The sequence below is a fragment of the Larus michahellis genome, chromosome 19 (genome assembly GCF_964199755.1).
Source record: "Larus michahellis chromosome 19, bLarMic1.1, whole genome shotgun sequence".
Classification (NCBI taxonomy): domain Eukaryota; kingdom Metazoa; phylum Chordata; class Aves; order Charadriiformes; family Laridae; genus Larus; species Larus michahellis.
Genome location: NC_133914.1, coordinates 255,821 through 280,740, shown reverse-complemented (window position 1 = coordinate 280,740; position 24,920 = coordinate 255,821). Strand labels below are relative to the sequence as shown.

Here is a 24,920-nt window from a genome sequence, read left to right as displayed (position 1 = left end):
GGTTTTTGTCATGTCTGGGTGTTTATTTTTTTTTTTATTCCTGTATTGTGTAGTCACTTCTCTTGGTTTGCACTTGTATTAACTCCGAGTTTTTCCCCCCACATCCCCCTCCCGTCTCATCTCTCACTCCCATTGTGGAATGTGTTATCTGTGTGTGTTGCTGCCTGTGCCCGTCCTCCCCACATGGTCCCATTTCATTCTTGTGTTGACTGCGTCCCACCATTGCAGATTACGGAGGTAAGCCCCACCACCACACATGGTCGTTTACGCTCTTTCTTTGGGCTGATTCTAGTTTACACCCGGACTTTTGTTCCTGGTCCACGCACAGCTCAGCAGAACACGCTTCAAATTTAACTCCGGGGGCCTGAAATCCCATTTCTGAGATGGCTTTTGTTGCGTTGTTGCCTGGTCTCAGCCGTGGCCAGCTTCGGCTGGGAATGCTTCCTGCAAAGCAGAGGTTTTGCTTTTTCGGAGTGGTTTACACGGATGCGCAGAGCTTTCTGCTCTAGCTGCACTTGCCGGTTTGCTCCTGCTTGTTGGCCGAGCCAGCGTGTCTGGGATCAACTTTGGAGCGAGAGCCCCCCTCCTCTCTGCTGTTGGAGCCTGGGACTTGGCCGATGCTGGTGGCCTTCAGAGAAGGGACCTGAGCTGGCAGCAGAGTGCAGAGCTGTCCTTCTCACCAGCAGAGATGGTTTGGGAACTTTAAGGCCAAAGTTGACTTTTCCAAAAGAATAGTAACAAACCCTGCTAGACCCTCCCCGCCACCCTTCCTCTCTCACTCTTGGCTTTCTGGTTCTGCTTTTGTTGAAGCCCCGGCTCCGTGGCACCTCGCTCCTCCCCGTGTGCATGCAGCCTTCCACCATCTCCCGCTGACGCTGCCGGGGTGGTTTTTTTTCTTGCTGGCGTTGCACCGAGTGGAGATTTCCACCAGCACCAAACACGGGCGCTTTCCCAGCAGCGTCTTTGCACAGATGCTCAAAGAACTGGGATTGGGTTCTCTTGCCGCGCTGAGAGGCGGGACGGCAGTCAAAAAATGTGAATTTTATAGGGTTGAATCTGGTGACAAATCGCTGCCGTGTTTGGTTCCCAGTTGCCTGTGCCGGCTCTGCAAGTCTGTGCGGCTGGTATATGGTTCGAGCTGGTGCAGCCTGGGGCCGTTGGCGTCAAGGAGGGCAGAGGCAGGCGTGAACGGGAGGCTGCAGGTTTAATTGCTGTCGCAAGGCCATGTTTGTCCTCCCCGAGAGGCCGCTGGGTGCAGCGCTGAGGGCTCTCGCACACGCAGGGAGCGATGCCGCGTTGCTTAATCTCATCTCGCCCGCCCTAATGGACTTGGTCTTCTCCAGTTCCACGATAAGATCGAGCCCATGCTGGAGACGCTGGAGACCCTCTCCTCCCGCCTGCGCATGCCGCCCCTCATCCCTGCCGAGGTCGATAAGATCCGGGAGTGCATCAGCGAGAACAAAAACGCCACAGTGGAGCTGGAGAAGCTGCAGCCCTCCTTCGAGGCTCTGAAACGCCGTGGGGAAGAGCTGATCGGGCGATCGCAGGGAGCGGACAAGGACCTGGCAGCAAAAGGTATCTCTGCGTGTATTTAACAGGAGGTGCTTGCTGGGCTCCATCACCAGGCGGGGGGAGACTTTGATGTCCCAGGGGTGTATTCTGAAGGGTCTCCTGGCCTTAGGAGGAAGGATGAGTCCTTGGCACGCTTCCATCTGGTGCCTGCTTCCATCTGGAGCAGACAGGGTGGTATCTGCCAGAGGAGAAAGGAGTGTTTGTGGTTGCTTAGGCAGAGGTTTCAGCTCAGCCGAGCTGAGCCATCACCCTGAGCTGGTCTCTTGTGGTAGCTGTTGGTGGCCCCTGTGAAATGATTTGTTGGTGTCAATTCAGCATCTAATGGAGGGAAGGAACATCCCCCCGCACAAAAAGACCTGTCACCGCGATTGGCACTAATTGGCACCTTTCTTGGCAGCCCAACAGCCAACTCATGGACTGAGTGAGCGTAGACTTCACGCTAGAGGTGGCCCAAACAGAGGTTCGTTGGAGGAGGGTGTGTGGGCAAATTTGCCCTCAGCTTGCCTGCGCATAAATAAAGGCTTTATTTCTGCAAGCTGGAGTTTCTCATGTCCCTCAGTATCTCTGAGTTAATGCTCTGATAGTCCTGGTCATCTCTAATTCCCATTTGAATATTTTGTTGGCTATGGAAAGTGTTTGCAAAATGCTTTTGGTTGTAAAAAGGTTTTTTTCTTCACTGAATGTTTTCATTCCTTCCTTAGTAATCCAGGATAAGTTGGATCAGATGGTCTTCTTCTGGGAAGACATCAAAGCTCGGTCGGAGGAACGTGAAATGAAGTTCGTTGATGTCCTGGAGCTTGCAGAGAAGTTCTGGTACGACATGGCAGCCCTCCTGACCACCATCAAAGACACACAGGAAATCGTTCACGACCTGGAGAGCCCAGGCATTGACCCCTCCATCATCAAGCAGCAGGTGGAAGCAGCGGAGGTGAGGACCATGGGACTGTACCCCTGTATGGAACCTGTCTGCACCCACCTTGTCAGATGAATTGGGACAGATCTGAGATGTGATCACGGCCACAAGTGGCTGTAAAACAGTTTTGTAGGCAGTCAGTTGGATTATGAAATGTTATTTCCATTGCAATTTGGAACAGCAAGGAGAAAAAACAGAAGTGTATTTCACATATCCCTCCCCACCGCCACCACCCCCTGTTCCAGACAAGGAAATTATGCTTAAATCGCTTTATCTGCTACTGTTTTGGGAAGCTTATCAAGCGTGTGGCCAGAGTTGTGTGCCCACTTGTTTTGAGTGATGTGGAAGCGTGCATGGTTCTGCTCCCAGTCTGAGTCGAAGGCATCCGAGAGCTGTCTAGCGTGGGAAGCGTATATTTAGATTTTGGTTAGACCGGAGATACGTATAAAGCTGGATGGGCTTGGATTTGTGTGCGGTTGTTTCGTTATTTCAAATAAGTGGTGAAAGCCACTCCAGGTGGATTTGACTTGACTTGGACCTCGGAGAGCAGGGATGTTTCTTTATGCTTTGCTAAGTTTGTCCTTGCTGTTTCCTTTTTATAACCATTCTGACTTCAGTTTGCAACTTTTGAGTCTCAGAAACTAATTCCTATGTTGACAAAGCACTCCTGTAAACAGAACATCTCTTGTAAACAGCATCTTCAGCCAGGCAGTGCGGGCGCACAGCAGGCTAAATACAGGTGTTCTTATTTTAGTCCCCCCACGCGGCAGCATTGCCACAGCAGCCAGCGGTGGGAGCAGACCGGGTTGGTGGTGGCAATGCCCTGTAACCTTGTCCTGGGGTCTGGCGTTGGGCTGTCGGCCAGGGCGAGGACACCAGAGCAGGAAGGACTCTCTGTGCTGTAGCCCTCCTGTTCATGGGGCAATTTTGGAAGAGCGTTTAATAATAACCATTTTCCTTTTGTCACTGTGTTACATGCAGACTATTAAAGAAGAGACAGACGGCTTGCATGAAGAGCTGGAGTTCATCCGCCTCCTCGGAACTGATTTAATTTTTGCCTGTGGCGAAACTGAGAAACCAGAAGTGAAAAAGAGCATTGATGAGGTAGGAAAACCAGCCACCTCTCCTTCAGATAAAATCAGGTAGGAGCAAGTGGGAGCTCCGATAGAAGAGCCTAACGAATTTTGTGGGCGATCTTGTGTTCCGCAGATGAACAACGCGTGGGAAAATCTAAACAAAACGTGGAAGGAGAGGCTTGAAAAGCTTGAAGAAGCCATGCAGTCGGCTGTGCAGTACCAAGATACACTTCAAGTAAGGGACAGGGCTGTTCGTGTGGGCTGGGTAGACCTTGGGAACACCACTGCAAGTCCTCTCCCTGGAGTTGTACTGGGATTTGCACTAATGCAGAGCAGAAGATGACTCCTGGGCAAGTGTTTGCCACCTCTGTTAGAGCCTGAGCTCAACAACCATCTCCAAGGAAAAGTAGATATTTGGTTGTGTTTGTCTTCCCAAATCTCTCTTAATTTCTGCACGAAGCAGCAGGATGAGCCTGGCTGCTCTCAGCTCCTTATCTTGGAAGCAGGAGAGGGGAGGAAAGAGCTTGCAAAAGCGTGCGCTGGCCAAGCGGGCATCTCTGCCCCAAAAGCCAAGTTTCACGGTTGCGGGATGATGGAGTCACCAGCCCCATTTCCCTGACCAGCTGCGGGGTGAAGACGCTTTGCCGTTCCCTTTGCTAATGGTGTCCGTGCTCCTTCCAGGCCATGTTTGACTGGTTGGATAACGCCGTCATCAAGCTCTGCAACATGTCTCCCGTCGGCACTGACCTCAGCACGGTTAAGGAGCAAATGAACGAGATGAAGGTACGTGGGCGGAGCGGGACCAGTTCTCCCGTGCTGGCTTTGCATCGCAGAGCTCGCTCTCCAGTGATTCATTTTGTTCTGGTTTTTGTCCTGCTTGTTTTGGCAGGAGTTTAAAATGGAGGTTTACCAGCAGCAGATTGAGATGGAAAAGCTTAATCACCAAGGTGAACTGATGCTAAAAAAAGCTGCAGATGAGACAGACAGAGACATCATAAAGGAACCACTGACAGAGCTGAAACATCTCTGGGAGAATTTGGGCGAGAAAATTGCTCACAGACAGGTAGAGAGGAGATCTGGGCTCTACAAGCGCAGGGTTGGAGCTCGCTGGGATGCTCCACCTGCTTCCTGACTCAAACTTGCCTTTTCCATCCCTGTCCTTGCCCAGCATAAGTTAGAAGCCGCTCTCCTGGCACTCGGGCAGTTCCAGCACGCGTTGGCAGAGCTGATGGCCTGGCTGACCCACACCGAGGAACTGCTGGACGCACAAAAACCCATCAACGGAGACCCAAAAGTCATTGAGGTTGAACTGGCGAAGCACCATGTGAGTACTCCCACTCCAGGTCCATTTTTAGTCTATTCCCATTGAACGATTTTATTTCTCATGAAGGGTTTGGGTAGGTTCAAGTCCGTGAGAGCGCGCAGGAGTTAACAGGGAGTTTGAGAGGTGTCCAACGTTTGCCCAATACATCTCCTGTAGGTGCTGAAGAACGATGTCCTGGCCCACCAAGCAACTGTGGAGACAGTGAACAAAGCGGGCAATGAGCTGCTGGAATCGAGCGCAGGGGACGATGCCAGCAGCCTGCGAAACCGCCTGGAGAAGCTGAACTCGTGTTGGGAATCGGTGCTGCAGAAGACGGAGGAGAGGGAGCAGCAGCTGCAGTCCACGCTCCAGCAGGTCGGGGAGCCGCGTCGGGGGTACCCCCCTATGCAGTGGATTACCGCTGAGGGTCCGCTTCCCCCTTCGCTTTGGGTGGAAATGAAGGGGGAAAGAGAGAGAGACAGTGGGATTTTTTTATGCAAGTTTTTCACGTAACTCTTAGTCCTGGAGCAGTTCGGTGCCTGCCCAGAGGCACGTCAGGGACCAGGCACACCCTCGTAGTTAAGGACATACCATGTAAAAACCTCCTTAACGCGCTGGTGCATCCAGCTTTGCCTCTTTATCTGGTTTTGAAGCAAACACGGCGTTAATCCTGGCGCATGATCAATGGTGGCTGATGTCATCTGATCTGTGGCCGATTATATGTTCCTGAACAGGCCCAGGGTTTCCATGGTGAGATTGAAGACTTCCTCCTGTGGCTAACAAGGATGGAGAGCCAATTGTCGGCATCGAAACCCACAGGAGGTCTGCCAGAAACTGCCCGGGAACAACTCAATGCCCACATGGTAATTTCTTAAGAGAGATTTTTAGTGCTTTTATTTCATCAATCTCCTGTCTGTCAAATATCAGCATCAAAACTTCTCCCTTTTTTATCTGACGGGAAGAAGAGTGCTTCTCTGCTCTTCTTACTGATAATTTTGCGCTTAACCACCTTTCTCCGCTCAAAGTGACGCACTGCTGTCACTTTGCTGCCTGCCCTGAACCTAATTTTCTCATCACCCTGAGTCACGGCAAGTCGTGGCCCCTTTCCGAGCTCTTCCTTTGTCTAACTCGTCGGTGCTGCCTCCCTCGCAGGAGCTGTACGGGCAGCTGAAAGCCAAGGAGGATGTCTACAGCCAGCTGCTGGCCAAGGGGCGACTGATGCTGCTGAACCGCGACGACTCCGGCTCTGGCTCGAAGACAGAGCAGAGCGTAGCGCTGCTGGAGCAGAAGTGGTGTCTGGTCAGCACCAAGATGGAGGAGAGAAAGGTAGCGTTGATGGAGAGACGCCGTCCACCCTGGTCCCGTAGGCTGCTCTGGCAGCACGTGCTCTGCTTTCCCAGGATGGAGCCGGTCAGGGCTGGAGAGAGGAAGGCTGGGAGGGGTTTTTTTATAGGCAACCTCTCTCTTGGTTGTGCACGTTGAGTTTTGTCTTCCAGATGCTGCTGTCTGAGCACCAATCTGTTGGGTTTTTTTTCCTAGATAGTCGTCACAGTTGGTTAAATCGCACAGGAAATGAGAGTAGAATTGCGTTTTGGGTTAATTTAGAGGAGAGGTGGGAAGAAACCTCCCACAGCTCTGAAAGGCAGGCTTTGTTGGTCCTCTGCGAGACAGCAGGCCAAATCCTCCTCTGAGCTGACTCCATCCTAGGCTTTTGGCTGGGGATGAGATAAAACAAGGGACGTGGTGGCCTCAGCCCAGAATAAATTTGCGGTGCTGCAGCTGTTACCATCGAAATATCATCCACCTTATTTACCGAGCCACTCTCCCCATGGCGATCCCTTTCTCGGGAAGCTGAGGGTGACACAGCTGCTCGTGTGCCGATGAAGGTCTCCCTTTTCAGCAGCAATTCTTGTTTTGAAAGAAAGCAGTGGCTTTCACTGAAACCCCTTCCCCTTAGTAAACAAGTCGCGTTCCCGGGCCGAGGCGACGAGGTTCCTGTTAGAGGGACATTTCGTCAGGGACACAAAGGCTGCCTCTGTCTGCGAAACCGCAGATCGTGAGCTCTCACCCTCCGTGTTGTGTTTTTTTTCCCCCCTTCCTTTTCTCCCTCCCTGCTGCGGCAGGCGAAGCTGGAGGAAGCACTGGCCCTGGCCACAGACTTCCAGAACTCCCTGCAGGACTTCATCAACTGGCTCATGCTGGCCGAGCAGAGCCTGAACATCGCGCCCCCGGCCAGCCTTATCCTCAACGCCGTGCTGGCCCAGATCGACGAGCACAAGGTACCGGCACTGCGAGCACCCAACGGCTCCCTGGGATGGAGGGAGCAAGGGTGGTACCTCATCCCCCTCATGCACCCACGGGCTGCTCGCAGGCACGTCCGGCTCCCTTGCAGATAAGAGGACATCTCTGATGTTCACAGGTGTTTGCCAATGAGGTGAATGCTCATCGGGATCGGATCATTGAGCTGGATCAAACCGGGAACCAGCTGAAGTTTCTCAGTCAAAAGCAGGACGTGGTGTTGATCAAGAACCTGCTGGTGAGCGTCCAGTCCCGCTGGGAGAAGGTCGTCCAGCGCTCGGTGGAGCGAGGACGGGCTCTTGATGATGCCAGGAAGCGAGCCAAGCAGGTGAGAAATGTGGGAAGGGTGCGACAGACCCCAAGGTATGGCCAGCCTTGGAGTGGAGGAGGTCCCAAGACTGGAAGGGGACTAGGGACAGCACCAGTGTTAAGTTTCAGACTTGCTCCTGTTTCTTTGCAGTTCCATGAAGCTTGGAAGAAACTGATTGATTGGCTGGAGGATGCAGAGAATCACCTGGACTCAGAGCTGGAGATTTCCAACGATCCCGACAAAATCAAGCTCCAGCTCTCCAAGCACAAGGTAGAGCTTTGCCAAAGCAAGACTGGTGCTGGGCGCTGGGTGGAAGGGTGCTTCGTTGGGAGGGGGAGCAGAGCAACATCTCCCCTGCCATCAGGACAGGGGAGAAGCATGTCCATGCCCACTGCTGCCATGGAAAACACTCAGCTGGGGATCTTCACAAGCACCACATATCTTCAGAGAGCCAAGGCCAGGCTTTCTGAAGCAGTTTTGTTTTCTCTCCGGTTCTCAGGAGTTCCAGAAGACACTGGGGGGGAAGCAGCCTGTCTATGATACCACCATCAGGACGGGCAGAGCCCTCAAAGAAAAAGCCTTGCTTCCAGATGACACTCAAAAACTGGACAATTTGCTGGGCGAAGTCCGGGATAAGTGGGACACAGTGTGCGGCAAATCTGTGGAAAGGTAAGTCCACCCCCAACATTGTACTAACAGGACTCGTATTTTTTTGAAGACTCCTATCAAAATGGAGAGCAGAGGAGGGGAAGCTGGATGTACAGCATGAGGCAATTTCTTGTGGTGGTTGGAGGATGTCACCGGGTTGTGACAAAAGGAGGTGAGTTTGTTCATGGAAGTTCACTGGGATGTTTGTTTTTCAGGCAGCACAAGCTGGAAGAAGCCCTCTTGTTCTCTGGCCAGTTCATGGATGCGCTGCAGGCCTTGGTGGACTGGCTCTACAAGGTGGAACCCCAGTTAGCTGAAGACCAGCCTGTCCACGGTGACCTGGATCTGGTCATGAACCTGATGGATGCTCACAAGGTGAGAGTCCCTTTTCCAGCTCTTCTCTGGGACATGAGTAGGGCTTGTCTTCCCCAAGAGCCAAAGAGCGGAAGCGCCAGAGTTGGTGCCTTGCTGCAGAGCTGCTTTGCTTTGCTGTGGTGGACAAGGAGAGCAAAAACAGGGTGAAGAAGTGGGAAGAAACTTTTACATTACTGGGAAGGTTACAGGAGCTGGAGCTCTGATCTTCCAAGATGCTATTGGACAGATCTGTTGAGGGTTCAGGTTAGAAAAGATGGCTGAATTTATAGTCTATGAACTTTGGTCTTGGCAGTTCTTTGCAGCGTGTCTTGGAGCCTGGCGCTCTTAGGTTTGGATTAGGTCATACGTTGAAATCCCCAGACGGGGCTTGGGTTTCTGTTCAAGGCAGCCACTGAGTTGCAGCTGGAGCTCCTGGGCTAGGGCTCTCCTGCTCCAGGTCATCACCGCTTTGGCCAGGGTGGAAAGTTGGGGATACTTACCTACGCCTCCCTGCCTGCCCTCCCATCACGCCTGATGTGGGTGAAAACCCATGTTCCAAGCTATTTCAGATGTACCCTCCTGGTTTTTTTTCCCCCGTGTGAAACAACCCACTGGGACTGACCGGCCCCACTTGGCTTCTGCCCTTTCTCCATCCAGGTCTTCCAGAAGGAGCTGGGAAAGCGCACAGGGACGGTCCAGGTGCTCAAGCGCTCCGGCCGGGAGCTCATCGAGAATAGCCGGGACGACACAACCTGGGTGAAGGTGCAGCTGCAGGAGTTGAGCAACCGGTGGGACACAGTGTGCAAGCTGTCTGTGTCCAAACAAACCCGCCTGGAACAGGCCTTGAAGCAGGTGAGCAGGTGGCTACGGGTGGAAATGGTCCTCGAGAGCTTTGCCTGGGTGGCAGGTTTGAGCCAGGAGGTCAACAGAAACCCCAGAGGAGAGGTTTTGCCCAGCGACTGATCTCCTGGATGAGCAGGACACCCCAGCCCTGCAGCAGTTACCTGTGAGAACTGTAAAGCAGTGGGTTGGTGTCAGTTATTTACTTATTCTTTTCTCTGAAGAAGAGCCGATAAAGGCTGATTTGAAAAGGGAGAATGAAGAGATCTCACTGATGTGCACGACAGGAACACAGCAGCGATCAGAGACTGTCCAGGCTGGTGTTTGCTAATGTCCAGTGCAAGAGACCTAGATTGAAGCTAAAAAAGAAAAAAGGTCAAAGGCTCTTAAGTAGTTTTTACATCAAGTAGGCAATTTACAGAATAAACTACCCAGGCGCCAAATTGCTCAGAAATACAGGTAGTTGTGCTGGTTTTAAAAACACTTAGTTCTTCAGTGTGGCTGATGCCCAGGGGAGGGAGGTGCCCGGCCGCTGCAGGACCCGCCTGCTGGTGCTCAACAGACAGGGCACTCCCTTTTTTTTTTTTTTTTTTTATTTGTTTTTAAAGTCCCTTTCAGCCCTTTGTCTCTCCAGCTCTCAGAAGTGAATGGAGTGTTTCGGGAGGAGGAGAGCTAACGCCTGTGCTTTTGTCCCCGCAGGCAGAGGAGTTCAGGACGGCCGTGCAGATGCTGCTGGAGTGGCTCTCGGAGGCAGAGCAGTCCCTGCGTTTTCGGGCAGCACTTCCCGACGACGCCGAGGCGTTGCAGTCCCTCATTGATGCACACAAGGTACCTGGAGCTCTGAAACGCAACCCCAGCAACATTTATGGGGGAGAATATTGCAAAATAACTCATTTGGGCCTTTCAGGAGTTCATGAAGAAAGTGGAGGAGAAGAGGGTGGACGTGAATTCGGCGGTGGGCATGGGGGAGGTCATCCTGGCTGCCTGCCATCCTGACTGCATCACCACAATCAAACACTGGATCACCATCATCCGAGCCAGGTTCGAGGAGGTGAGTCCATCGGGCTTTGTTCCAGGCTGGCGGTGAGAGGTGATGGGGGACCATCATTGCCTGTGGTGCTGGTTCCTGCCCGTGGTTTCCCCACTGTGGGCTGGCTGATGGTCATCTCTGCATTTCCAACAGGTTCTCACGTGGGCAAAGCAGCACCAGCAGAGGCTGGAGTCTGCGCTTTCCGAGCTGGTGGCAAATGCAGAGCTTCTGGAAGAGCTCCTGGCTTGGATCCAGTGGGCTGAGACAACCCTGATCCAGCGGGACCAGGAGCCCATGCCACAAAACATTGATCAGGTCAAAGCCCTCATCTCCGAACACCAGGTGAGCCCAGTGCCCGACACGGTGGGCACTTGGGAGAGGAGCAGAGGGGGTTTTCTCCTGCCCCTCCATGGAGGTGGCATTGACTTCTCTTAGAAGTCCCTATTAGAACAGCATGTGACCCAACTGGAGCTGTCACCTGGGAGTGAAGCCAGCCCAGAGGATGAACACCAGCGTTTGCAGATCCAAGCCAGGCACAAGCCCCCATCGCTGGTGCTTCGTGCTCCCATTTCCTCTATGGGCTTGGCACTTCCCAGCAAGGATCTAGAGCAACAGGAGACTGAACACGTCTCGGAACTGCAAAGATTTTCTTGTCCCTTATGTATTTTGACAGTCTTTTATGGAGGAGATGACACGGAAACAGCCAGACGTGGACCGGGTCACAAAGACGTACAAGAGGAAAGCTACTGAGACCCCCCATGGGCCTTTCAGCGAGAAGTCCCGCAGCAACAGTATGTCTCCGCTCGATACACTGCTTTCGGTGAAATGTGCTATGACGGGAGGAAATGAAACGCATAGGAAACTAATTAACTTTGATTATCAATTAACAAGGCATCCTGCATTGACAGCCACCAGGAAGGCAGTTGAAACTTGTCAGGAGGGGAAAAAATCCAGGTGGCATTTGCCCAAGTGCCCGTGGGGGGGTGTGCTGCACCTGGAGAAGCTCGTGCTGTCACTGCTCTTCTCTTGCTCTCTGCAGTTGCTTTGTGATGAGGTTTTGGGGTCTTTTTTAATGTTGTTTTTTGAAGCCAGAGTCCAATGTGAATTCCCAAGTGGAAAGGGAGCGCCGGGGGTGGGTGGGTGTAGAGCCGTCCGTCACCCCGTCTGCCTGCCTGGGGACACTGCGTCCCTTCAGAAAGCAGCCGGTGAGGCCGTGGGAGGTTTTCTAGTTGAAAAATGAAATGCATTTCACTGCTGCTCTTTCCTGGACCGCTCAGACGTGCTGAACCCATCAACACCACCTCAGACAATGCCTTTTCTCCCTTTTTTCCCAGGAAAATCCTTGAGTCAGGCCGCCCCCCCCAGCATGCCCATTATCTCCCAGTCGGAAACAAAGAACCCCCGGATTAACCAGCTCTCGGCCCGCTGGCAGCAGGTCTGGCTGCTGGCGCTGGAGCGGCAGCGGAAGCTCAACGATGCCCTGGACAGGCTGGAGGAGGTAACGGCCACCGGCTGCTCTGGGCTGGGGCGGGGAACGGTGCGGGGGCCGCTTGCCAGAGAGGTGCAAGAAGCACTTTTAATTAGTGTCACCTCTCGAATTGCCCGGCTCTTGCACACGGTTACTGCTGCCTCTCTGAAAATGCCAAAAGAAAAAAGTAACTCCTAAAATATTAAGGCTGCAAACTACCTCCTGTAATTAACTGCACATTAACGAACTGCTTCGCGCCCCTGTGGTCGGTATCTGTACTGACGGCCAGGCCTGCTTTACTCCTAGTAATTAGTATAACAATTACTGTCTATATCTTTTTCAAACATCTAATGCCATTTTTGTTTTTGTTTATGCTTAACAAAGCAGCTATGCCCAGAAGTGAGTGTTTTTGTTTTTTGTTGCTTTTGCTGTAGGTCAGTTCAGTTTATACGTATTAATGTTTTTTCTTTGTTGCCTTTAACTCCAAGAATGTTTAGAGGAAAAAAAAAAAAAAAAAAGGCTAAAAATGGTTGCATTACCTTGCTGAGAGCTGCTTGGGTCGTGGGGGTCCTTTTGGGAGGGGATAAAAAGGGGGTTAGTTTAAGTTGGAGGGTGAGTGGCTCATCAGAGGCTGGTGGCAGAGCCACGGTGCCAGGGTTCGCAGAGCCGAGATGTGCCCCAGGCGCTCTCGTACCTGGAATACGAGCAAGAACTCCCTTTTCAGCTGCTTAGAGGGAAAGGGAGAGGGAAGATGCGTGGCCAAAATGATGCCAGCGATGTGTGTTCCTGCCGGGCAGAGCCTGGCGAGTCATTAGGCAGAATCCTGGGTGAGGAAGCATCCCCAAATGTCCGAGCAGAGACGGGGGGTGTGTGTGTCTGTGTGCAAGTAGCTGATACCTCTGCCTGTGTGTACGTGTACCGCCCTGGGGATGCTGCATCCCGTGTCCATGGTTCCGTGATGCACAGTCCGCCTGGTGGCTGTCGGCTACGCTGTGTGTCCTTCTGTTCCTGAACGTCGATTTGAACAGCCCCCTCATTAACGGGGATGGTCTGGATAAATCCAGATTAACCTTCCCGGGAGGGCGGGTGGGGAGCATTAGCGCCGGGAGCTCGGGCACGGGCTCGCCTTTGGGATGCTGCTCCTTCGGGGGGTTCCCCCGCTGACTCTCACGGGTTTCCTTCCAGTTGAAGGAATTTGCGAACTTCGATTTCGATGTTTGGCGGAAGAAGTATATGCGCTGGATGAACCACAAGAAATCCCGCGTCATGGACTTCTTCCGGCGCATCGACAAAGACCAAGACGGGAAGATCACCCGGCAGGAGTTCATCGATGGCATCCTCGCCTCTAGTAAGTCCCTGCCTGCCTGAAACGAGCTGGAAAACAGCCACCTCTGCATCACGAGGTTGTCCTTGCCGAGGACCGGGATGTAGACTGTGCTCTGACATCTCCAGCTCTCATGAGTGATGTCCCTGAGTCAGTTGCTCATTTCTCCTTCCAGAATTCCCCACCACGAAGCTGGAGATGACCGCGGTGGCCGACATCTTTGACCGTGACGGCGACGGCTACATTGATTACTATGAGTTTGTGGCTGCACTCCATCCCAACAAGGATGCCTACCGCCCCACCACTGATGCCGACAAGATCGAAGATGAGGTAAAGCACCAGAAGAGATGGGTGCTCGGAGGTGGTGGGGTGGTTCCGGCTGCAGGTTGGCAATGAAGAAGACAAAAAGGAGGGAAAAAAGGGATTGTGGTCGTGCTGAGCTAAAATAAGCAGCTGGTACTGACAGTAATGACTGTGTTTTTGAAGGAAAGGCTGCTCAGGGCTGTGTGTTGTCTAAGCAGTGCCTTGTATTGGGGGAGACTCCCAAAATCCTGGTCCCTTACCTCTTTTGTTGGTGATGGCAGGTCACCAGGCAAGTGGCCCAGTGCAAGTGTGCCAAGAGATTTCAAGTGGAGCAGATTGGCGAGAACAAATACCGGGTAAGGCAGAGGGGACTGAACGCTGCTCCGTGGGGGGGGATCACCGATGGGGTGCCCAGCCTGGCGCGGGGGGACCCCCCTGGGCTCCCTGGGGTGAGATGGAGACCTCCTCCTCCGGCTCCCGGCGCAGCCTGTGTTTGCCCAGCGCCGCCCTCGGCCCCAGGGCGTTCCCCGAATCGGGAGAGCATAAAAGTGGCCCTGTTCTGGGGGCAGCCGGCCCGACGGCCCCGTGAAACGCTGCATTCACTCCGACGGCAGCCGCCCTTGAAGTTTTCCTCGTGGATGAGTGTACCTTACGCCTGTGTTTTTCTTAGCTTGCTCCCGAAGAAGGGAGAATAATTTCCTTTAAAGAATCTCTTTGTAACCAGCTCGCTGTTTACGTTTCAAATCGTTCACCGAGGTGAACCGGTGAAACGAGCTGGCAGCGGAGCGTCCCGCTTTCCTGCCCGCTGGTTTTGGGGTGATGCTCCGGCCAGGAGGAGCCGAGCCACAGCGTTCCCCCCACCCCCGGCTGCACCAGCCCCGGGCTCCCCAGGCTTCTACCTTATACCCAAATAGCATAAACCCCACGGATTTCTAACTACCTGCAGTTAACAGTTTTCATTATTATTGCACTGTTAATCCCATGAATGTTTTTCTTGTTTTTCTTTCCCCTCCTCTTCCTCTTGACTTTCCTTCCCCCCCACCCCCATCCCCTCTCCTTCCACAACTCCTCTCCCTCCGTAGTTCTTCCTCGGCAATCAGGTACAGTTTGCCTTGCGATGCTGTCTCTCACCTCTTTTATTTTTTATTTTTTTTTTTAACAAACGTAGCTTTTTGCGTCCGTGATGCTGCTCTGTCCTTTGTGGCTGTGGGAGGATGTGACCTGTGAGCGCTGCTCAGCAGAGCCTGGTACAGGGGAGTGCCTGAGCTGGGGAGGGGCGCCCACAAAAACCCCACTGCACTGGGCAGAAAAAAGGAAAAAAATCAATGGAAAAAGCAAAATTTGACAAAAATGGAGAGATTTTTTCTCTCTGTGGCTCCTTTCTCAGATACGTTGGGGATGGTGGTGGTAACCAGTGGCGAACCACGGCACCCTGAAGGGGGGAGCACTGAGATACTGATGGGCTCGTGCCGGGGACTGTCCTCCCGCGGGGAACGACCAGCCCGGGTGAAATCACGGGGGTACAACTACCTGCACGAGGGCTGTACCAGGCTCTGGGTGGGTTTTGGATCACAATGACCATGGAATGAGAATGCTGAGTCCCCCCCTTTAATCCCATAGGTAGCGATAACTAAACCCTCATCCCCGCTACACCCACTGAGTAACTCCTAACTGGAGCAAGGCTCACAGAACCTGCATGTGTCCCCGTGACTGTCGTGACATGAGATGAGCGGTGCAGTGTGCCCGAGTGCCTGCTGGTTCAGGGACCAGAGCTCCTTTTTTTTTTTTTTTTTACGGGACTGGAGCATCACGTGTCATTACGCTGTGCCCACCGCCCTGGCTCTAACAGAAAAGCATATTTTTTTCTTGTGAAATGATGGTGCCCTGCCAAAAACATGCCCAAAAAGAAACAAAAGTGGACGGATCCAAGAGAGCTCTGGCTTAATTCAGGCAGCGATCATAGAAACACTTTCAACGGCAGCTAAAAAAGATCGTGTAAATGTGGCAGTGGAAATGAGAACTGATTTGTCCCTGGTTTTCACTGGTTTGGAACTAGCCCTTGAAGGACACCTTACGTAGAGCCCGCAGAGAGGGCAGGCAGCTCCCCTGCCCTGCTCCCTGCCCAGGGGCACCGTGGCCGTGCCGAGCTCTTCCACTGCCGCGCTGGGGCCAGCACCGCCTGGTAGGACCCCGAGCAGGGAGACGCTCCAGGGTCCCACGTCCCCGCGGGAAGGAGGGTCGGAGATGCTGTTACCTCCTTCCCCTCTGCCGTGACCCGTCTCGGTGGGGCTTTGCACTCCCTGTTTCCATTCAGTCTCTTGGGTTTTGTGTTATCCACCCAGGGAAAAAGGCTGCTGCGTTTTTTTTCTTTTTGTTTAATCGTTCTGAAGATGGTCTTGCTTTCAAAGGCTGGTTCCCCCGTCTTCTCGCCACAACAGGACCTCTGCAGACCTGGATGCAGAGTTTCTATATCCAGTCCAGGCTCCCGGTGTCCCGCACCAGCTCTGCCGAGTTCCCAAAGCCTGTGCTTGGCTGTCCGGGAGATTTAGGGAGCCTTGAAAAACAGACACGTGCTTCTGATTCAGGGGTGCACTTCTTTGATCTCGCAGGTGTTTAAAATCACTAATGAACATTGCAATCACTAATCAACATTGCTGTGGGATTCCTGCCTGGATTCCCGTCACTCTGCACTCACCGAAACATCCTCACTGGGCGATCTCTGCGGCGGGGGCTTTCTGGCTGGTGGGGTCAAGTCTGAGGCTCGGTGAAATCCCTGGACTTCAGACTTGATAATCGGAGGTTTCTGGCTCAGCGGTGACGCAGCACTGCTTGCCTCACTGATTCTCCGGCACTCTGGGATCGGAATCGGACGGCTCTTTCCCACATGGGCTGCACCAGGAGGGTCATTGCGTTGCCAGCCTCTGTTTCCTTCAGGATGAAAGGAAAAACTACAATTCTGGCTGAGAAAACCCATCCAAAGATCAAATTCCAAAGTCTCATTTGCAGCTCTAAAAAATTCTCTCTTTCCAGCTTTAAAACTGAAGGATTTGGATAGTTGCATCATCTTAAAACCACAGGAAAACTCCTGTAAATTGGTACTAGCCTGCAGTTATTCCAGAAAAACCTATCTGGAGAAACCTTAGAAGTATTCCATAGATCGATAGAAGCGTTTGGTGCAGCCTGCTGCAGGAAGGAGCCGAGTGTCCCCTCTTGTGTCCCCCTGGTCTGAACTGTTTCTTGGCTCCACAGTTCGGCGATTCCCAGCAGCTGCGGCTGGTCCGTATCCTGCGGAGCACGGTCATGGTTCGCGTCGGTGGAGGATGGATGGCCCTGGATGAGTTTTTAGTGAAGAATGATCCTTGCAGAGGTAAGGCAGTTCCTGGGTTTTGTACAACTGGGGTCTTCTCAGCCAGTAAGGGGAGTGTGACAACTTGGTACCAGAGTGGGTCTGGGTTATCCAAATAACAGGTCAAAATCTATCCAAAGCAAACCACAGAACTAAAAATCATGACATTGGGCAATACTGCAGCAAATCTCACAGCCTTTAACCAGGTGTCCTGGGAGAAAGGAACAGGGAAGGGTTGTGGTTCTTGTTTTTAAGGCCCTAGCGAGTGAAGCTGAGGGTCTCGGCTTCACTTTGGGTGGCTGGTGCGTCTGTGTGGCTCTGTGGGTGGTGGAGTCAGCGTCGTAAAGGTGACCTGAAAGAATTCAAAAGGTTCAAAGCCAGGAGATGGTAAAATCCTGATCTGAGACACTCTGAGGAGAAGGTGCTCCAGCCCAGGATCCGTGATCCCGTGGTACTGCCACACGGGGCGGTGATGGTCCGGGCTGGTCCTACTGGATGAGGAGACGTTTCTCCTGGGGCTTCGAACTACTTGATTTCTCGCTGATGCGTTTCTAATACAAGTTTCCTCAGTTCATTTGTTGTCTTTAGAGCAGTGGCATAAGGAACTAGTTTGGAAACCCTGAGCTGTGCAGGACCGTGCACCTTAAATACCTGTTTGCAGCGAGAGCTGCCGACGGTGCTGGGTCTTCCTCTAGCGCCTTAAAATTGCCTTTCTTCCCCCAGCCCTGCCCATGAGAGTGGAAACGTGACTTTTTTTTTTTTTTTTTTTTTTTTTCCCTGGATTGCCACGTGCTGTATTTGGGTTGTAGAAAGTGCTGCATTTAGGCGTCGTTGTCCGTGGGCTGTTCAGGGCTGGCTTGGATTTCTCTGGGGGATTTTGAACACCGTGACCCGCTGTAAGCGTGTCGATAAGTGTCGCCTTGCACAAGTGTGTCCCAGGGACTGACGCATCAGAGGTGAAGAAGAACCTAGATCTTGGGGTTTTAGGGCTGAGCAGTGTTTGCTGGAGCTGGTTTTGTGGGACACATTTGGAAGGGACAATTGGGATAACGCAGACCAGGGTCCCATACTGTGGGCATGGGGAATCGGGATCATCTCCTTTCTGAAACCTTCACTGTTGAAGTCTTATCATCTTGAGAGCTTTTGGGATGGAAGTGATGCCCTGCTGCGGCCAGCCGAGAGCCGTGACCAGGGGACAGAAAAGGATTAGCAAGGGGGAACATCCAGGAATGAAATGCATCAAGGGGGCAAAAACCAGGAATCTGACGTGTTCTCCCATCAGAAATGCTGATCTCTGCTTCACGCAGCCAGGAGCCCTCGCAGGAGCGTTCCCCGGTGCAGTTCGTGGCAGGAGGGTGGGAAGAGCAGCTCTGCTCTGGCAAGGGGGAGAGCAGGAACCCCTCAGAGGGGACGGAGCGCGGCTTTCTGCCCCATTTCTCCAGCAGGAAAAGAGCATTTAATATGCAGCCCACTGCCTATTTTGGAGAGCTTGGGTCTGTACTCCATATGTTCCCATCTCGCTGGGGTCTCCAAGATGTTAATAGCTTCGGATATGTCATCTTCAAGCTGCTGCCTAACCGTTCCTTGCTCCTGCTGCCTAACGGCTGTTGCTGAAAGCATCGTGATTTACAGGCTGTGCCGCTTGCTTCGGGGAACCTGCAGGGTGTTCCTGCTCCTCCGGCTTCCCCCGTTCATGCTTTGCAGCAGCTGCTGTTTTCCAGCCTTGACATTGAGGTTATTTCCATCCCTTGGTTATCTCAGCGTGGTGCTTCCCTTCTGCAATCACCTCCTTGGCTTTCTGGTCCCTCTAAAACCGCTCCCGCGTGCCGCAGGGAGCGTGTGTGCCCTTGCTCTCCGTTTGGACACCATAAGTATGAGACATGTTGGCACACGTCAGCTGGCCCAGGAGCTGAAGGCCACAGACCTTCTCCCTGTTTGCTTGTCGAAGAGAGACCCTTCACTGAGCTCTTTGAGGCATTTGGGTGGTGGTGGTCACTTTTAATGGGTGGTCATCACTTCTCTCTCTCCTCTCCCCAAAAATTGGTGAAGAGCTGCCCAGAGCTGTGTGAGAGCAGAACCACAACCCTTCAAAGCTGCTCTTTCTATTTTTAAGCTATGTTAAAGATGATGTCGTTGTAACTTGCTGTGTTCAAAGGCCGTCGCGATTGCTTTCCCCAAGACACCAGAGAACAGTAGAGCATCCACTGTGAATTCATGGGCCTCAGGCAGCTTTTAATCAGCCAGTTTCTCAAAGAGCTGATCCATGGCAGGGGATGGTCAGGGAAGAGAGCTGGGACGGTCTCACTGCCATCCGCTCATCCCTGGAGATGGGCTTGGAGAGACACCGCAAGGACACATGCTCTGACCCCTGGAGCCTCCTGAGCCCCGGTATCGATGTCAGGTTCACGCAAACCTCAAATCTCTGCTTTGTCCCCTTCCAGCACGAGGACGGACCAACCTTGAACTCCGAGAGAAATTCATCTTGCCAGAGGGGGCCTCCCAGGGAATGACACCCTTCCGATCACGAGGCCGAAGATCAAAACCATCCTCCCGGGCAGCCTCCCCGACACGATCCAGCTCCAGTGCCAGCCAGAGCAACCACAGCTGCGCCTCCATGCCATCCTCTCCCGCAACTCCAGCCAGCGGAGCCAAGGTGGGGTTCGCGCGTGAAGTCTTCCCCTTTCTTCTTCTTTAAAACCTAGTGGCCTCCAAACCTGTCCCGGTGAGATGAGGAGCTGCAGGAGGCGTACGGAGGAGGAGGAGGAAGGTTGGGGATCAAGGGCTTGATGGTTACTGTCACCTCTAGAAGATGTTCGTGGTGTCTGCAGGAAGAACCTTGCTGTCTGTGTGGGGTGGGTGGGTGGGGATGGTGCAGGGACAGATTTTCAGCCCAAGCTGGGCACTCACGGCCGGAGGGTCCCCAGCTCTCCCCGTGCAGCCAAAGGCTCCTGGTCCCCAAGGCAGGGCTGCGCCACAGCCGCGGTGTCCGGCCGGCACGCAGGAGGAAGCCATTGCCCATCATCTCTCCTTTCCCACCACATCATCTGCCCGTGCATGTTTTATTTCATCATCTGTTTGGGTTTTTTCCTCGTATTTTAATTTATATATTTCCCATTTGGTTCTCGTTTCATTTTGGTGCCGTTTTCCCCCATTCCAAATACTTTTCCATTTCTTTTTTTTTTTTTTCCCCCCCCACCCACTTCCACCTCTCCTCCCCCCCCTTCCCCACCCTTGGATTTTCCATTTCGCAGACTCCACATCACTTCTCTCGATGTTATGACAAACCCTGGTTGATAAACAGTAAAGCGGGCACCCCCCTGAGGGGATTCGATTATTCCGACTTCCAGCTCCCGAGCGCCGAGGTAGAGTATGGTCTCGCAGCCCCGAGGACCTGCCGACAGGCCGGAGAGCCGCTGGCACGGAGACGTCCTGCCCCCTTGCCTGTTCTAACGCTTTCTTTGTGGTAGAGCAGCGCTTGTTAGCACCGCTAACGCTCCGACTGTTAGCGTTTTTCATAGGTTTCTAACTCGGATTAAACAAAACACCAACTTTCGAATAAAGCGCAACGGCTTGTGTTTCCCGTTTGCCTGCTTTCAAACCAAGAGAGGGGTGTTTATCCTCTTCGTGCTTTATAAAAAGCGCAATTTTTCAAGCTTTAAGAGCTTTTAAGCATTGAAAAGCAGCCGTGTTTGGCTTTCAAAAATTGATACCCAGCAGCCGAGTTGAGACTTGAAAATCAGCTACGCAGCACACGCACAGTAACCACATCGCCTTCATTTTTATGGAGCGCTCGTTTATCACCGTGTTGAAGCACGTACGGTGTGTCCGGCGCTGTCACCGGCTTGATGCTCCCAGGAGGATTAAATTCGGGCTGAGACTTTGAATCTCTCTAAGTCTTCAGCCTCTCTGTTGGACTGCCTGACCTTGTGAATCGGTGACGAGAAATAAAACCTGGTAGATCTCGGTGATTCACTGCGTGGCGGTGTGCGCCGGCAAGATAGCTGCGTCTTGCTGGGCGGTGCTTTCACGCAGAACAGGAATGATTTTTAAATCATCGGAAGGTCAGGAGCACTTCCCCAATTGCCCTAAATTGCCTGCTTGCTGCTCTTTAACTTGTTTATAAAATAGGATTGAGGACGAGAATCGAAATCTCTGGTGATGAAAACGGTACCTTCGCAATCACGTGTTAATGGATTTTAATTCCCCCGGCGCCCGAAGGGGAGCCCGCTGCTCGCCTGCCCCTCTCCCACCACCCTCTCCCCCGCTGCAGCTCCAGTTTCATGACATTTTAATATTTATAAGTTTCCCAAAAATCACAGAATTGCAGGGGGTGGAGGGAAACCTCCAGCTGTTGCTTTAAAGCTCGTTGGGAGATGCTCTCCCTTAATGTACATGTGTCCGGGGATGCAGCCGGGCTGGAGCCGTCCCTGCAGCCCGGTGTCCCCAGGGGACAGGGGACACGGCAGGCAGCCGCTTTCCTGCAGCACTGCCCCAAACCCAGAGCTTTGGTTGGTGTACGGAAACTGGAGCTGCCCTTCCCAGCTGGATCCGGGTGCCCTCGCCCGCCCGGCACCTTCCCCTCCGCTTTCTTCCGCAGCGGCGGGAGCAGAGCTGCCTGTTGTGCTGCTTTCCGCTCCCCTCCGAATCTGCGTTTGCAACATCTTAAAGGTCAGGAAAAGCACCGTTTCAGGATGCGACCAAAGCCCGTTCACTGTGGTTTTGGGTCCCAGTTCATCGCTGGCACCTCGCTCTTCAAATCCGTCCGCCCTCAGGGCGGTGGGTGCATGGACCTGCCGGGGGCACCGGCGCCAGGGCGATGTCCCCCCCATCACAGAACAACACTGCGCTGATGCCTCCCAGCCACGACATGCGTTTCTCAAGACACTGCATTGTATTTGACCTTCCAAAGTGGTCCTGAGCTGCTTAGATGCTAAAATACTGATTTTTTTTTTTTTTTTTTTTTTGCAAGATTTCACATTCTCTTTGTGGAGCTTTTGAGCCCAGACGATGTTTTCCTTCTCCGGATGGACAGCAGCTTTGCTTTTATTTTTTTTCCAACAAATAGCTGTGCATCAGCCTGCAGTGTGCAAACTGCCGTTACCCTCCAAATTTTCAGGATCCAGGCCTTTTTCTTTTTTTTATTAATCGCTGCTGAAACGACAGCTTGTGTTCTCCATGACCGTTAAGATGGGTGTTCCTTAAATGTCAGAATCTTTTTGCCGAGGTACCGATCTCGGCCGTGATCTTGGTCCCTTATGGCCCAGGTGACAGCTAAAAGATGCTCTGTGTGTGCTTCCTCCCAAGGTGACCCCCTCGGCGGGCAGCAAGCTGAAGCGACCCACCTTCCACTCCAGCCGAACCTCCTTGGCTGGGGACACCAGTAACAGCTCCTCACCAGTCTCTACAGGTGCCAAAACCAGTCGGGCAGGTAAGTTAGCGGCAAAGACCAAAAACCTCCTCCCGCTGCTGTTCCCACTTCGTTGCTTAAATTGGCAGAGAAAATATTTAGATATTTAGGGAGCCCGCAGTGAGTTGTGGAAGCCCCACCACTGTGTCCCTGCCTGGGAGAGGGGATGCTGCAGTGGTTTTAGAATCATGGAATGGTTTGGGTCGGAAGGGACCTTAAAGATCATCCATCTAGTCCCATGGGCAGGTTGGGGACTCCTCCCACCAGCCCAGGTTGCTCCAAGCCCCGTCCAACCTGGCCTTGAACCCCTCCAGGGATGGGGCAGCCGCAGCTCCTCTGGGCAACCTGGGCCAGGGGCTCACCCCCCTCACAGCAAACAATTTCCTCCCAATATCTCATCTCAATCTCCCCTCTTCCATTTTAAAGCCATTCCCCCTCGTCCCATGGCTCCCCTCCCTGCTCCCGAGTCCCTCCCCAGCTTTCCTGGAGCCCCTTGAGGGACTGGAAGGGGCTGGAAGGTCTCCCCGGAGCCTTCTCTTCTCCAGGCTGAACCCCCCCAGCTCTCCCAGCCTGTCCCCACAGCAGAGGGGCTCCAGCCCTCCCACCGTCCTCGTGGCACTTCTGCAGCGCGAGGGTTTGCTGCTGCTTCATTAAAAGCTGGGGCACGGATCAGTCCTGATGCTGAACCCGCCGTTCCAGGGGTGCCGGGCGGGTGGTTGAAAGCAGCTGCGGCGATGCTGGGGATTTGGGTGGGATGGGGAGGAATCTTCCTCCTCTTCCTCTGCCTGGTCACCGCTCGCTCTCGCCTCCCCTTGCAGATCCTAAGAAAACAGCCAGTCGTCCCACCAGCCGCGCCGGGAGCCGCACAGGCAGCCGGGCCAGCAGCCGGCGGGGAAGCGACGCCTCCGACTTTGACCTGCTGGAAACGCAGTCGGCGTGTTCGGACACTTCGGAGAGCAGCGTGGCTGGCGGGCAGGGCGGCTCCCGCCGGGGGGTGGCCAAACCCTCCAAAATCCCAACCATGTCCAAGAAAACAACCACTGGCACCCCAAAAACTCCAGGCCCTAAAAGATAATACTGTAGCCACGCCCTCCTGAAAGAAAGAAAACCCAACAAAACCCAACCTGTGTCCAATTTTTAACCCTTCTACGTACATTGGATGTATATTTATTCTAAATGGGAGAAACTATATTGTTAAAAGTGTAAAAGAAAGTTGTGTTATGAAGCTGCCTTATTTGGGTTTTTTGGTTTTGGTTTTTTTTTTTTCCTTTTTTGTAAGTTACTATTTTCATGTGAATATTTATGTAGATAAAAATTGCCTCTCGGTGACCCCTGTTCAGAGAGGGGCCTGGAAAACTGAAATGTGGGAGAGAAAGAAAAAAAAAAAAAAAAAAGAAAAAGAAAAAAAAAAAGGAAGCAAAAAAAAAAGGTCAAGATGTGAAAGTGTAAAGAAAAACTAAAATATAAATAGGATTTCTGCGCGGTGCAGGGTGCGAACCTGCTTTATCTTTTAGGATTGTTTCCTAAATGCATCTTTATAAACTTAACTTGCTGTCTCAGCAAGGTAAATTATATTTAAAAAACAAAGACCTGAATCCTACAGTGTTCAAGGAACTCTCTTTTTGTAAATCACAGATACCTCAACCAGAGAAACATGAGGTGAGGGGACTTGGGGCTTATGTTTCCATTTTTTTAAAGATATGTGGTTTTACCTGAAGAAAGCGGGGTTTGACTTAATAAAATTTGCACACACTACAGCAAAGGTCATGACAATTGCTGTCTTGAAAATACTGTCCCGGCAACTTCGTTTTTAAAGAACAAACAAATGGTGATGGGTTATTTCCGGGGGGGGTTCACGCCGAAGCCGGCCCGAGGAGAGCACGCTGGTAAGATTGCAGGTCGGGATCGCTCAGACACGTCCCTTAGCGGTGGTGGGTCCTACAGATTAGAGGATTCTTCTGGATTGATGGCCTAAGAGACCGACCCAAGATGTTCCTTACAGAATTGCTATTTATCTGCATCTCTTTTTTTTTTCCTATTTATTATTTAACTGGTCATTCCACTTCCAACCAGGCTGAGATTGATGTGACCTCTGCTCCTAGAAGAAATCTGGACTTACACGCACAGTTGCTTGTCCTTGAAATTGAGTCTCACCAGCACACTCGCTACAAGTCCTGTCTCGCTTTTGTACGCTACTTTTTCTTTGTAATAAAATCAAACTGACCAAGTGACCAGGAGACGGGCCGGGGGAGAGGGCTCTCCAGAGCTCCCGTATTTATTAAATATTCTTCCTCTCCGGCTCTGACCATGTTGCTGTGTGATTCTCTCAATTGGTTTAAATTGAGGCAAAACTGAAGCTCTACCAATGAATTGTTTAAAAACCAGACACATTTTTGTATTAAAATTGCTTGCGGTAATAAACAATCTTGCCTCCTACTTTATTCCACAGTGTTAGCTTTGTAAATACAAGAGCTGGAGCTGTTCGTCCCGTGCGGGGAGGCAACGCCTGCGCCAGCCCTGGTGTGTCTGCACCCGGTTTTCTTTGCAGAAGGGAGCAGGGAACCACCAACCTCAAAATTAAAAGGCCCGAGTGGGTGGGTGGGTGCTGGCGAGGGTGCACAGTGGTGGGTGCCTCGCCTCGCGCACACGGCGAGGAAGCCAACCGATGAGGGTACCTGCTGGAGTGGGTGTTTGCCAGTGAGAGAGGCCGGTGAGGTGTGTGCCCGTG

At 52.6% G+C, this 24,920-nt stretch overlaps 1 protein-coding gene across 19 annotated transcripts in view; it reads left to right on the top strand.

Annotated features, from left to right (window-relative positions):
* Window positions 1-24,628, top strand: part of MACF1 (microtubule actin crosslinking factor 1) — a 148,692-nt gene extending 124,064 nt beyond the window's left edge. For 13 of the 19 annotated variants that reach the window (XM_074562696.1, XM_074562688.1, XM_074562687.1 and 10 more), the window contains 30 exons: window positions 1,344-1,575; window positions 2,274-2,500; window positions 3,467-3,589; window positions 3,695-3,796; window positions 4,243-4,344; window positions 4,451-4,624; window positions 4,730-4,885; window positions 5,042-5,239; window positions 5,599-5,727; window positions 6,017-6,190; window positions 6,988-7,143; window positions 7,284-7,490; window positions 7,623-7,742; window positions 7,972-8,141; window positions 8,336-8,495; window positions 9,132-9,326; window positions 10,014-10,142; window positions 10,222-10,365; window positions 10,498-10,686; window positions 11,018-11,135; window positions 11,679-11,842; window positions 12,998-13,160; window positions 13,312-13,466; window positions 13,721-13,795; window positions 14,522-14,539; window positions 16,689-16,806; window positions 19,227-19,438; window positions 20,037-20,147; window positions 22,090-22,213; window positions 23,011-24,628. In XM_074562696.1, the coding sequence (XP_074418797.1) occupies window positions 1,344-1,575; window positions 2,274-2,500; window positions 3,467-3,589; window positions 3,695-3,796; window positions 4,243-4,344; window positions 4,451-4,624; window positions 4,730-4,885; window positions 5,042-5,239; window positions 5,599-5,727; window positions 6,017-6,190; window positions 6,988-7,143; window positions 7,284-7,490; window positions 7,623-7,742; window positions 7,972-8,141; window positions 8,336-8,495; window positions 9,132-9,326; window positions 10,014-10,142; window positions 10,222-10,365; window positions 10,498-10,686; window positions 11,018-11,135; window positions 11,679-11,842; window positions 12,998-13,160; window positions 13,312-13,466; window positions 13,721-13,795; window positions 14,522-14,539; window positions 16,689-16,806; window positions 19,227-19,438; window positions 20,037-20,147; window positions 22,090-22,213; window positions 23,011-23,267 (4,602 nt within the window). In that variant the 3' untranslated portion in view covers window positions 23,268-24,628. The remainder of the gene's footprint in view (window positions 1-1,343; window positions 1,576-2,273; window positions 2,501-3,466; window positions 3,590-3,694; window positions 3,797-4,242; window positions 4,345-4,450; window positions 4,625-4,729; window positions 4,886-5,041; window positions 5,240-5,598; window positions 5,728-6,016; window positions 6,191-6,987; window positions 7,144-7,283; window positions 7,491-7,622; window positions 7,743-7,971; window positions 8,142-8,335; window positions 8,496-9,131; window positions 9,327-10,013; window positions 10,143-10,221; window positions 10,366-10,497; window positions 10,687-11,017; window positions 11,136-11,678; window positions 11,843-12,997; window positions 13,161-13,311; window positions 13,467-13,720; window positions 13,796-14,521; window positions 14,540-16,688; window positions 16,807-19,226; window positions 19,439-20,036; window positions 20,148-22,089; window positions 22,214-23,010) is intronic. The other 6 variants (XM_074562682.1, XM_074562684.1, XM_074562697.1 and 3 more) reach the window with 6 other exon arrangements.
* The last annotated feature ends 292 nt before the right edge of the window (window positions 24,629-24,920 follow it).